General features: G+C 37.6%; 1 protein-coding gene across 1 annotated transcript in view; it reads right to left on the minus strand.

Annotated features, from left to right (window-relative positions):
* LOC122566155 (ras-responsive element-binding protein 1) overlaps nt 1-13415 on the minus strand; it is a 104177-nt gene extending 90762 nt beyond the window's left edge. The window contains exons 1-2 of the mRNA XM_043722988.1: nt 12600-13415; nt 11546-11700 (exon numbers count right to left, since the gene is read on the minus strand). Of these exons, the coding sequence (XP_043578923.1) occupies nt 11546-11549 (4 nt within the window). The 5' untranslated portion in view covers nt 11550-11700; nt 12600-13415. The remainder of the gene's footprint in view (nt 1-11545; nt 11701-12599) is intronic.
* Between the last annotated feature and the right edge of the window lie 645 nt (nt 13416-14060).

A 14060-nucleotide genomic window follows, 5' to 3' on the forward strand; every position in this document is an offset into this window, starting at 1 on the left:
CGTTCGAGTTGATTCGCTGACTTCCTATTTGTGGTTCGACGATAAATTGATTTAATGAACTATATCTTCCTGTTGGAGTGGCCAGATATGAATAAAGAGGAGCAAAAACTGCTGGTAGTATCGTTGGTATCGAATTCGCAATCTCCACTTCCCTGTTTTTCATTCCAGTCGCACTTTCACCGATTTCATCTTGGCGAACTTTACATCAAGCTTGACGCAGATTCACTGATAACGATCGCTAGACGCATTATACCGATGTTGAGCAAAGTTTAAAGAAAAAATTGCGTGATGCCAAGCCAGTGAATACGAATGGATGCAATTAACATCTGGAATATTTACATGTGCTGGCTCCTTGATACATTTCAGTGAATGTCTAATTGAAACTTAAAAGAAAAAAGAAGAAAAAGGAAAGAAATTCACGGTAGTGCTGACTAATTGCGATTAAATTGAGAATAACAGAATCTTCAGTTGTTAATATTGTAGAAATAAAATATAGGATAAAGTAGTAACGTAGCAATTGGATTTTATTTTATTGTTAAGTCGAGGAAAGAGGCAGAATTTAGCGCAGAAGTAAAATCCGGAATAAAATAACCCAATTTTGTAATTGTTTATTAAAATTATTACTCCACTTTTGATCGTTGTTAATTGAATGTAAAATAACCAGATACTCGTGTAAACGATGCAACAGACAAAGAAGAAATATTCTGCTCATTATTTTATTGGAAAAATCGAAATTGTTAGATATAGTCATAGACTTGGCACGAAATGGACGATACAGAAAAACGACGGAAACACAATTGAAGAGATAAATGTGTTAAGTATCTGATAAAAACACGAGATTCGTGATATTTAAAGATTATATATATACATACACAAAGGTATTTGCTAGAAAAGAAATATTTAAGCTACATACGTCGTAACACAATTTGCGATAAACATTCAGCTCCAAAATGGAAAATTTATTCTTTGTGAATTTTCTTTCGTTGCAAATATATCGTTCGGACAAATAAATAAGCTCTGTCTGTTGTTTAACCTGCTTAACTTTCGTCCCATGGACGAATAAACGGAATTGAACTTCCGCTATAAGAAAAATGAAGAAATTTGAACTAACGAAATATTATTCGGTATTTCTTCATGTTTAAAATATGATTCTACGAATATAGCGTATATCGTAGATACTTGTTCACATATTTTGACATATATCAGATGGACGAAACTTTCTGATTCAGCAGAATCATCAGGTGGATCCGATGGAAAATACGATAACGCATGGAAAGCGTACGGAAAATCAGGTTCAGCAGACGCTATAAGGAAGCGATATTTCTTTCGTAGCTATTTTTAATGGAAACTGAAAAAGCTTACGTAATGATTCGTTACAGAAGAACAACAAGGAGCTGTTCATCGCGATGGTTTTTACCACGCGGACTTTGTCGGTGAAACTTCCTTCGGATTCGGAAGAAAAGAAAGTTCTTCATCCAGATACGGATACGATATTAAGCTAATCATTTATATTAGAAAAAAAAAAAAAGAAAAGAAAAGAAAAGGTAGGATTCGGAAATAGATAAGAATAGAAAAATCATTTCCTATTCCATCGAGATTTTTATCTATTTCTCATCCAGGTTATTCAGGATATCGAATCGTTCGTTTGATTAAAATTTATTTTTGATGAACGTCTAACGAGATACTTCTTTTATTCATTTGGTATTTTATATTATTTGATTTTCGTTTGAAGGCTTCGATTAATACAAAATTTTTCTCAAACAAAATCATCCTCTTAAGAAAAGAAATAAAGTTAATGAGAATTCGTCTCAACTCTGACAAGATTTACACGTATTTTCTAATCTAATAGAATATTTCTCATCCATTAATTATTAAAAATCTTTTAACGAACATCTACTGATCCTCTCCAATTTTACCAAACTTTATTTCCACCTTATAACGCGAACAAAATTTTTAACTTAAAAATGTTCCACATCGACGATGAATTTGTCAAAGGACGTGTTAAGTTCTTTTCAATTTTATTCGTATGCTTAAGAAAAGAAATAAAATTAGCGACAGTTCTATCTAATTTCACGAAGATTCGCATACATATTTTCAAATCTATAATACGATATTTCTCATATATGCGGTGTACTTAAAATATTCGACGAACCTGCATCCGATTTTACCAAGATTTATTTCAACCTTATAACGCAAACGACATTTTTCGTTTAAAAATGCTTAATACAGACGTTGAGTAATTCCCCTCATAAATTCTCTTCAATTTTATTGCCATTTACTTTCCAGTCAGCAATGATACGTCTTATTCAACGACTTGAACAAGCCGTGAATTTTTGTTTGCTTTCGTCGTAACATTTAAGCAAGCGGAAACTTTCGACAATTTGTATTCGTAAAGGTATCAATTAGCGTCTTTAAGGGCGATGATCGGAAGTCGAGGAGTGAGCACGTGCAAAATCCTACCTGCACCAGCTGCCGCATTCCAATAACAACAGATACTTGATCACGAGGATTTTGAACAGGTTTTGGTAAGCGACATTTAACACGGGCCAGGAACCGCATCGTGCATTCTGCTCGATCGTGTTCAATGATTAATTGGCGAAGAAACACATGTCGAATGGATTGACGTCGTTCGAAGAACGCTGATCTCAGTTTCAATTGTGCACACGTATCATTTCCTGCGCGTTTTCTACATACTTGAAAAATATTTAACATATATCGTAATACAATTTTCTGACTGCTGCAGCTGGTGAAAATAATTTCAATCCTTTTCTTTACTTTCCAGTAGTTTCCTGTGTAACGCAAGGATCTTCTAGTCTCGTCTTTTACTTTAATGCCGACAGTTTTGCATCCTGTCACATCATAATAAACAAGAATTTCACGAAAATTGAACAACCTTCCGACCGAAAAAGGAAACTTTCTGCTCTACAAAAATTGTAACGTGGCAAACTTCATCAGGACGACACAACGACGTGACGGAATTTTCAAAGAACCTTCCTTTTCCAAAAATTCTCGTCGCGAGGTGGTGAACTTTGGAAATGTTTTGTTCCTCTTGTTTAGAAAATAAAACTAGCTACGTTTTCTATTTCTTTCTTTTCAACGGAAAGCGACTCCGACACATCTTTGCGTAGGAAACGTTGCAAATTTCGTCGCGAGATTGTAAGCTTTTTTACACGCGACGACACTTCTCGAGAAGAAAAATAGGCCGAAAAAGTCTATTACAAGATGAGCACGTTATGTGAAGAGAAAATGGAACTGGCGTGTTTCGTAAGAGTGCACAGCCGGGGTTACGATGCGACATGTTCATCTTGGAAGAAAACTAGAGCTATTAAACGAGTCTTGCTACACCCAACGCCATAAATCCCATAAAGCTTCAGTCTGGCTGAACGTTATAGCGTCCGCTATTTCTTTCATCCAGTTGGACTTCCAGTTTTAGGTGGAAACGCCATTCGACTATAAAGAAACTTCATAGCCATGGGATCTTGTTGATGACACCGTGAAAATGTCTGATCACAGCAGCAGATACGACCAGTATCCGCGGTTACGTGACTACTGGTACTGGCCTGTGAGAGGTGTTCGTATTCAAAACGCGCCTCAACGCTCCCTGTGCGCTTCTGTTTCCATTCTCTATCGTTAATCCGAGCGACATTTCAACCAAATTTCCAATTCGTTAACCTTCCGCCTCGAAACTCGACCAATTTGAATCGAAAAATCGATTTTCGCCGCGCGTGCAATTTATCGGCGTAACTTTACGAGCTAAAGATCTATTTGGTTGGCAACTAAGTAATTACGGATTTGTCAATACCACCTAATGATAAAATCCGCAATCACTTAGTTGCCAACCAAATAGTTGCCAACCGATAGATTCTGCAAAGGGAAGGAAACGTATTATTTTTATTCCGTTAGTCGAATCTCTCAATTTTTCGAGATGTGAACTTTACTTTTTTTTTCGATTAGATCGATTAAATTATTCAATTAAAACGAGTCGTTTTCTTTTCAATCGAGAAACGTAATCGTTTTATTCTTAGGAAATTAAGAGGAAAAATTTCTGCGACGTTTTACAAAGAAATCAGATATTGTTTAGGTATTTCATAGATAAGCTATAGGTGTGTGTAATGGATAAATCAGTTCGCGTCGAAGCATGTGTACGAGTGTGTACAAGCATTATCTCTAACTGTTACCTGTTTCGACTTCCACAATTACGTATCGGATTAGGCGTGGTCTGGGTGTGCTTTGTCCGCTGCATCAGTCACTTTCGATCGAGTAAAGTGCGTCTTTGAAACGAGCGAACGGAATATGCATTCTAGTCGTTGAATTATTTCTTAATTTATAATTATTATTTATAATTTATTAATATTTCGGTAGTAAAAATAAGGTAAACAAAAATTTGTAGGGTTTACGGTGATGTTATTACGATGTGAACGAACGGGCCGTTAGGAAGCAGGTCGAAAGGTTTGAAGGTTTAGGTTCAAAGAGATTTCTTCAACTTACGCGATCGCAAACGGAGTGACGATCAATGTGGCTTTTGAAAATGCGAAACTGCGAGTTCGATCGGAGAAAATCCGAAGCTCACTTGCCGATATGTCACACGCATCGCATAAATATTTCGCTTTATTTTATTTATATTTAAATAAAATTTTGACGGGATCGTTTCATCTGCGTTTAATTTATTTTTATTTCCATTTCATTTCGGATAGGAATTGCGTTAAATTCGCGTGGCGTACGTCGCGCAGGTAAATTATCCCTTGAATTTCGCACGATTCTTTGCATCATTTCAATTACGTGGATCGTAATTTAGTCGCGTGTAAGTTGATACTTTTAAATCGGAAGTCGGCACAGAAAAATCTGCGAGACAACAGGTCAAGGTATTGAGTGACGTTTATGCAAAACACGTTGTTGACACGAACGAGACGAACGACATTGCGATAGGGTCGTAATCGCGATACGTCAAAAGAACGAGACTAAGATGGTGAATCGTGTGGCACGCGTAATCTCTGTAACGCTACACTTCTCTATTATCTGCACACTACCTGCGTTTTATCCGCGTTACATCCTGTATATATGTTATTACATTCGTACGAAGTATGTGTACACAGGATGTTCGTGATACATCCGCGTTGGAAACAACCGTGCGATTTAAAGAATCGAGTTCTCCTCCGGTGTTCAGAATGAAATAAAACTTCTATTTGATCGTCCAATTCGCAGACAGTTTACTTTAACTTTGTACTATAATTTCGTTTCAATCGAAATTTACATAAAAATCATTTATCGAATTAAGGTAGGATCGGTTGCTCTGTGATAATACGTTGAAAAATATCGTTGCATGGTATTGTAAAATTGAATTGATTAATAATCGACGAGCATTGGAAACTCGAGGTGCGACGACTCAAGAAGAATATCGCACAGGGATCGTCCAGCCAAAATGATATTTAAAGCGAAGATTTAAATATAAAGAAATTCTCGGCGCGTATCTCTGATACGTACAACTTTCCTTAATAAAACTGCACAAAATTACGATCCAGAAGAATGAAACGCGAATAACCGAATGTACTTTGGAAGAAGTTGCTTTATACTCGCTATATTCGTACGCGAGATTAATTCTATTAGTATTTCGTCTCGCGCAAGATTATCTAAAAAACATCTAATTTTCCAATTTAACGAAATACAATATATTAGATACATTACGTATATTATATTATTACATATACATTAGGCTGCCCGAAAAAGTTTCTTTCGTTTTGTAAGGAAATAATAGACGCACAATGTTTCTTGTTTTATATCAGTTTATTGAATTATGCACGAACGTAATAATAGAAAAATAACGAAATGGATCATAGCTAATTGGATAAAATAATATAAAACAGAAATTGTCGTTGATCTTAATTATCACCTTGTGAAACGAAAGAAACTTTCCGGACAACCTAATGCTATAAAAATATATTACACATACATTTACCAAAATCGTATTTTCCATCCTGAAGAATAAGAATAAGCCTATTCTTATATAACAAGCTACAATAAATTTCAGAGTTTCTCCATACTTGAGGAATCTATATCGGAATAAGATTAAAAGTATTCGATTTTCGACCTAATCAAGATCAAATAAGATAAAAGAAACGAAGTATTCTTTGTTTTGAAATAAAACTTCGCGAAACTACGTTTCCTATCCAGAACGGTATCTTTTATTTACGAATCATCTTATAATACGATATCTTCTGATACAGAGAATTACGACTGATCACTGCGACGACCGCACCAACTGCTCGTTCAGCAACGTTATTTTTATTCTCTTCCTGCAACAATCTCGTTCAGTGAGATCAGCAGTCTCGAAGACATCCTATACACGAGCGAGCAGATCGAGCGATAAGACGAACAATCGCGAGATGGGACACCTCGTATCCTTTTGTCGCTAACACCACGATGTACGTATCTTTCGCAAGTACAACGTGTCTATATTGTTTCGATGTGTTATCATTTAACACGGCGGTACACGCGTGCACACATGATCGCCAGGTACACACAGTGTCACACGTTGTCACGTGCTGAAATACTCAGCTGTTGAGTCTGCATACGCGTATATCCGATTCCTCTTGCACTTAGCCTTCTCTTCTTTGTTTTCGTTTTTGTCCTTCTCACTTCCCTGTCTTCTCTGATCTACCACGTTCGAGACTTTGGCGTAGGTTTACAAAACTTCTTCGACCTATACGCACCTCGTGGTACTTTTGAAGATTATTATACATTACGTATTATTATATCCTTTTCATCCTGTCAATTTCCGACAGTTTCTTGGCTTTTCTTCACTTTGGTTATGTCTTTTCTTTTTTTTCTTTTTTTTTTTTTTTGTTGCCTTTGATGCTGGTAGTTATCAACTGGATTCGGTTGAAATTACGTTAGAAAATATGTTTGATGCGATTACTCGTCACTTAACGCGTTTAATTTCGTTGTTATTATACAGTAGGCATATGCAATTGATTGAATGCATTTTTGGTGTCGAATACTATTGAAGCGTTAGATTGTCCGAAATGTATCTTTCTTGTTTTACAACGATGCATCTTTGTACAAACATGAAAGCTAATCTGTCGAACGTTGTGACGTTTATTTTGATAGAACAAAATCGATCGTACGTAATTCGACAAAATAACGTAAAACGAAAAATGTTGTGCATCCATTGTTTCTTTATAAAACGAAAGAAACTTTTCGGACGACCTAATATATATCTGGCATACTATTAATCTGATGGTTGTGATGGATACGAAAAGGAAAGAGGGAAAAGAAAATTATAACGAAACGCCATGTTCAGAGAAAAAATTGGTCAAATTTCTTCAATTTCTCATTTCACTCGATTTTCCTTCCGACGGAGGAAGAAAGGAAAAGCGAAGAAGACCACCGAACGCTACATTTCTTCTAAAATTGACTCAACACAAATATTTTCGGGCCTAGCTCGATTTTCCCTAATCTTTCTTTGCACTCGATCTTCCCTAAAAATATACAGACAAAAGTATACAGCTAAAGGAGAGGAAACGGGATATAATGGTGAAACATGGTATTTACCAAAGAAGAATCACCGAATCCTGTGCAAACTATATGCAAACTGAAATTCACAGCGGTGCATACGTGTAAAAATTTGAAAATTCTTGAAAATATCATCCCATCGGTTTCGTGATTGACAAAGTTACTGACTAGAGTACGGATGTTTATGCAAATTCATATTTTTATGCCGATAATGCTATATGAACGCAACGAAATAAATGGAGTCTGAAGAGACAGTCGTCCTACTCGTTACTAGTCGTCCTACTTTGATCGTTTTACATATTTTTGCATATCATGTACATCTCCATACCTTCGAATTTCCCACGAATATGAAAATTCGCAGTCTAATCGTAATTTCCTTTATTTTTATTTATTTTTCATCTGCGTTCGTGAATTCAAGAAACGTAATTGATTTATTACAATAGCAAAGCGCGGCGTGCGTTATTGTATTTCATGAAAAATGACGTCGTTATGAGTCTCTAACTAGATTTGTACAACAGCGAAACGCATTGTTCTACGAACAGCAGCAATCGACTGATTTGGACCATTAGAAATCTTCCATGCAATTAAACGTTTCTCTGCGTAAGGATACGCAGATTACACGGTTCTATGAAAGATAGCAATGGACTGACATACATCGTTACAAATCTGAGATGTAACTAAACTTCTCTAGCGAAACGCAGATTAAAATTACTTTACCAAAAAGTATCAAGGAGCTTTCGGCGTCATAAATCTCAAACGCGATTAAATTTCTGTAATAACAAAACGCAGGCCATCGTTCTACGAAACACACCAATGGTCTTCTGACTTGGCAGTAAAGTCAGAGTAAAGCAGAGTAAAACGGCTCAAAGCAAAGATAATTAAACCTCTTTGACAAAACACAGATTAACATCGCATTTTGTACAAAAAAAAAAAAAAAAAAACAGCGATGAACTTGACCAACGTCATTAGGAATTTCAAGCCTGCCTATAGAAGAGACATAATCGAAGGATAGAAGAAACAACGTTTATTGCGATCCTTTGGAGTTCCACGAGCGTCCAGCGGTATCTGCGCGTGTAACGGGACGCTTTTACACAATAGTAGTACGTTGTTGCCCGTGTAGAGGAGAGGAGGTGAAAACAGCGAGGAACAGGAGGGGTCAGAGGGTTAGGAAAAGCCGATTCAGAATCTCCGAGCACGTTGTTAATGTAGATTGGCCGATTGCGGGGTCGATGAATCACGTGGTTTCCGGGCTGCGTGTCCGCACGCATATCGAGGCACGCGTTGACAGAACGCGGGTCTCGTGACTCATGTATTGCTCAGGATCCTGAATCTTCCTTCCATTCTGGCCAGCTGCGATATGCACAAACAATCCCGGAACGATATTTGTTTACCGTTGCTTTCTTCTTTTCGAACGGTTCGTCGTTAGGGCAACGATCACCCTCGTTTGATTCACGATATTATCTTCACGAATTTTCCACATATAATATGCTTCACGATTATACAAGAAATTGAAAGATTCGATGAAATGCTCGGAGAACGTGCTCATTTTGTAACGTATAGTCGTATAATTTATTTTTTACCGTATTAAGTATTATTCGTCGAATAGAATGCAACAGTATTATGTCGGATACGAAAGTATTCCATTTACAAAGATACACTTCGACCACGAATTTTCATTATATTCAACAGATATCTATAGATATATCTTATATGTAAGATAGATAAACGAGAGAAATTCCATTTTTCCGTAGAGAAGGAAATTCAAGAAATTCTCTCATAGTGCAACCCAATTCCTTCAAAATAATTCCCAAAAATTCCGCGATTATTCCAATGAATAAAAAAGGAAACAGTAATCGTTTGGAAAGTCGACTGCTAAATACTCTTCGCTCTAAAAGGACTCCGCTCCAACTCAAAACGTTTCCAAGTTGTACTTCCACTTATTCTCTGTATTAAGTTATTTACTTGTCTGCAATTGTCTATGCCGAATTGAAATTCTAACTTAAAATATTCCTCTGTACTCAGGTCTCCGAATTATATTCAGAATTGTCTCGTAAATAATAAAAAAGACTTTCCCAATGGACGAACCTTTGGATCGGAGAACTAAACGAGCGATACACCGATAGTCCAGAGAAACGTGTCAAGGGTCGATGGAAGGACTTTGGCCACTTTGGACGCTGGTAGGAAATTGTTTCCGAGTGTCAGGATATCTGGAATCGATCGGTGCCGCTATAAACGTCGAGGAAAAGCTACGAGCAAGAAGATTGTCGATTGATAATGTTGCTCACGCGCGCGCGCGCGCGCGTAGTTATCAGCATCAAGTACGAGCGTCTTCGTAAACGATAAACAGAAATGGCTACAGTATAAACACGATGCGCCTTGGATACATAGTTTGATATTTAATTTTTTATTTCGTCCGCCACTCTTCCCCGCTTCATCAATGAACTGCCGCGTGAAACGATCATCGATAAAAATGTGCTCGAGAAATGAAACGAGTATCGAACGCGTGACTCGATAGAGCAGAACACGTATTTCGTTTCTAATTTTTTCGAAATGTCAATAGAGATGTTACGAGATTGTTTGATTTCGATTTATCTGATCGATTCAGTGGAATTTTAACGGGAAAAGAAAATTGTACGCGTCGTACGGTAGATCGCGCGTATATTCAAATTAAAAACAAATATTATCTCTTCTGGATCGTTATCGAGAAATATTCTAATGGAATATAATCGTAGCTCGAAATCGATTCAATTCTCTGTTCTAGGTATCAATTTTCTCTTTATCGATTAATTCTGTAGAAAATAATAAAACGAAGAATTCGTATCGTGGAATAATTAAATGGCATTCTGGAATCACCGAAAGCCATGGTTTTCGAACAATGAATTTTTGAAAATGCGCATCCTCTGGCGATCAAAGGGCCAACCAGATTGAGCACGTGCGAAATTTTTCGTCGACAAAATTTGAAACGAACTTTAGACTCGATGGATTTATTCGCTGGCGATGGTTCTCGATCGATCTTTGAGCAAACTGTGGCGAACCTTGGCAATGATAGACCTTCTCGAACGTTATCTTTACTTGGGAACGTGTCGAGAAGACGCAGATAATAATTCAAAGCGCCGACTATGCGTTGAGATTTCAAAATGTGTACTTGTGTTGCATGATCCGAGCATTAATTCATATTCATAATCATATTCGATGCATTCATATTTAATTCATATCCAATTGATATTCAATTCATAGTGATGATCATGTTCGATGGATATCCGAGCAGAAATTTCCAATTCATCGGTCAATCGTATTTCACATACAAGTATCATCCAAGTATGCAGAATGAACGAATAATGAATACGTAGTAGACAGGACGCGCGACATAACGAAACGATACTGATTCTTAACGAAGCCCCAAACATTTTTTACAATCCGTCACACAGGTACTACGTATGTATAACGCGTATACGTACACACGCGTATCAACACGGTACAATGGCTGTTGTTATTATTATCTTCGCTATCGATATCACGCGACGAATCAATCCTAACGTAATTACATAATTCATTAACACAATGATCCAACAGCACAATTACAGTGACGTTTAGCATATAATAAGATAAACACGTTATTCCATAGCAATCTGAATACGTACATACGTACACTGGCAATAACGTGGAAACAAAATAAATTTAACCCGTTAACGCACGACCAACCAATCGTATTCTGCGCCGATAAACACGCGTCACGTTTTCGTATTTCTAAAGGCACTTGCTTTCTTTCGGCTTCCATCTCGCGCTTCGCTTCTTATCGAACTATAAGAGCGCAAGATCGGAATTACAGCGTTACAATTACGGACAATACATCGTTAAATAGGCAAGAAACGATCGCGTTGAAAATAAGGTCGTGCATTTTTCAACGGTTGTAGGAGATTGTACGTGAAGGGGTTAACAGCGGAAATAAAATGGAAAGGAGGAGAAACAGGGACAAATGGCCGGAGAATTTTTTCGAAGGAAGACAAAAATGAGACTCAGAATGAACGTCACTCACCCATGGTGTCTTCGGTCGTCTCGCGAAGCTAACCTTTCCACCAGGTAACGAGGAAGAATCTCCGACGCCTCATACAACCGATCGTTCTCTGTTTGCCAATCGAATCAGCGGATCGATCGATTGCGCAGTTACTCGAACGGAATCGGCTCGCGTCTCTGCAACCAAAACAATTCCAACTGTGTCTCGCTGTCCTACTAATTCAGGTATTTGAGACGGTGAACTGTATAAATGCCATTGTAAATATCGTTTCGTAGTGGGAGTCGTTAATAACTCAATTTCGTGGTTCATGTGAAATGAGTAAATAAAAAAAATTTCAATACTATTGAACAACATGCGTCTGTTTATTAATCAAACGAATCGGATTTTCGTTACTCGGTATCTTTATAGATTTAAAGAGAAGATATTGAATTATTTAAATCGAGGACTATTGACACTGTCTTATCTTCTCGTATTAAAATACAAACTCACGGTTTTTATCATTTTCTCTGCATTATTATTATACTATTATATATCTGATAATATTATCAGTATACCTAGTTACTCCTATGAAAATAAATATATCGTTATACTACACTGTTATTTCGAAATTAATTATTAACATGATATAACGTAAATGTATTTCTATTATTATATTCTTAAATATATTAGACTGTCCGAAAAGCGTCTTTCTTTTACAGACACGTCTTTTACAACGACGCATATTTATACAAACACGAAACCTAATCTGTCGAACTGTCCTGTAATCTTCATTTCGATAGAAGAAAATAGATAAAATGACATAAAACGGAAAATGTTGTGCATCCACTATTTCCTTACAAAACGAAAGAAACTTTTCGCACGACCTAATATATCACAGTGTGATCCACAAGTTATCAATAATTTCTACTATTCACGAAACCGCCGATTCCAATAAATTATCGTGATATTCGCGCGTCGAAAAATTAACAACAAATGACGCATATCCATAATAAAAAAGAAATAAATAAATTACCCTACGTAACATTAATCACTACTTTGAGCAAACAAGATAATTCCTAATCTTCCTTGTACTTACGTCGTTTACCCTTTCGACGCTATGTCCTCACTCGCGGCAACGATTATCATCCATGCGTGTTTACTCTCGCGTTTACCAAAAATACAACGGTACCAAGTACAAACAACGGTATTAAGGGTTGGAAAGAAGAAACGATTGGAAGGCAATAGGAAAAAGAAGAAGGAATAACTGCATAAACGAACTGTCGCTAGTATTTCACCGTTATGTCAGACGCGAGAGAACGAGCAACATTCCTGGACCGTGTCCAGAAGCGATCTGAATTCCTCAGCAGAGAATTCCAACGAGACTGTCATTCGAGGGTCTCAAGGCGAACACACGGTGGATCGGCGATCTGCGTTTCGCGTATGAATGAATACCGGTCGATCCCCACGCTGTAGCTTCGCGGAATCACCCTTCGCTCGTGCTCCAGTTAACGATCGGGGGGACGGCCGATTCTTCCTTTCCTCGCAAGAAGGGACGACCCTCTTTTTTTAGCGTTTCGCACGCAGGATATGCGTATTCAAACGCAACGGATTTTTCCAACGATCCTCTGTTTAACGAGTACTTCGACGATTGGTGAAAGTTCGGCTGACTGCGGTTGTGGCAGTGTTCGAGTTGCGCGAACATCGTTGCGGAGTAAAACTGGTGTTTGCGGAACATGGAGGAAAGATAGAAGAGGTGGGCGAGAATGTTCAGAAGATACGAATTTGAGGGGAAACGTAGCGGAATTTCGCGGAAAGGGTAAGAAGAAATTTTTATACGAAAGATCGCGTCACCTGTGCGCGACTTTGGCTGGCAGCGGTTACGACGGTGTTCGAATCGCGTGGAAATTACGTTGCAGAGTGAAACGTAAGGCGTTCGCGGAGATATGGCAGAATGTTTAAGCTATGTTCGAGTACGAACGTTTCAACGTGGATTCGAAGGAGAACGTAAAAGAATTCGGCGGGAGGAATGCGTAAAGAATCATGTTACGTACGCGTGACTTTGGCTGCCAGCGATTATCATAACGTACATGTCGGACAAAAGTTGTTGGAAAATGAGGCAGGTGCTTGTTCGCGGAATATGTATCGAAAAAAAATAGAGGTTTGACAGAATGTTAAAAAGGTAGACGAGAACGCGACAGAATTCCACGGAAAGAATAACAAATTTTTGCATAAAAGATCGTGTTACATATGCGCGACTTTGGCTGTCATCGATTATGATAGCGTACAAGTGGCGCAAGAATTATTGCTAAATAAGACAGGTATCTATTTGCGGAATATATATTAAGAAAAAATAGAGGTTTGACAGAATATTTAAAAGATAAGAATTTCAAGAAAAACCTAAGTTAGAACGAGACAGACGAGAGGATCGGATGCAAATATTTGCAAATATTTCAAAACATCGATATCTATAGCCCAAAACGGTTCACCCTGAGAGTTTCATCGTGCAATTTCCTATAAATCGAACGCAGCATTCGCTCACAGCGATTTTCTATCGGTA

The sequence above is a fragment of the Bombus pyrosoma genome, linkage group LG3, assembly GCF_014825855.1.
Source record: "Bombus pyrosoma isolate SC7728 linkage group LG3, ASM1482585v1, whole genome shotgun sequence".
Lineage (NCBI taxonomy): Eukaryota > Metazoa > Arthropoda > Insecta > Hymenoptera > Apidae > Bombus > Bombus pyrosoma.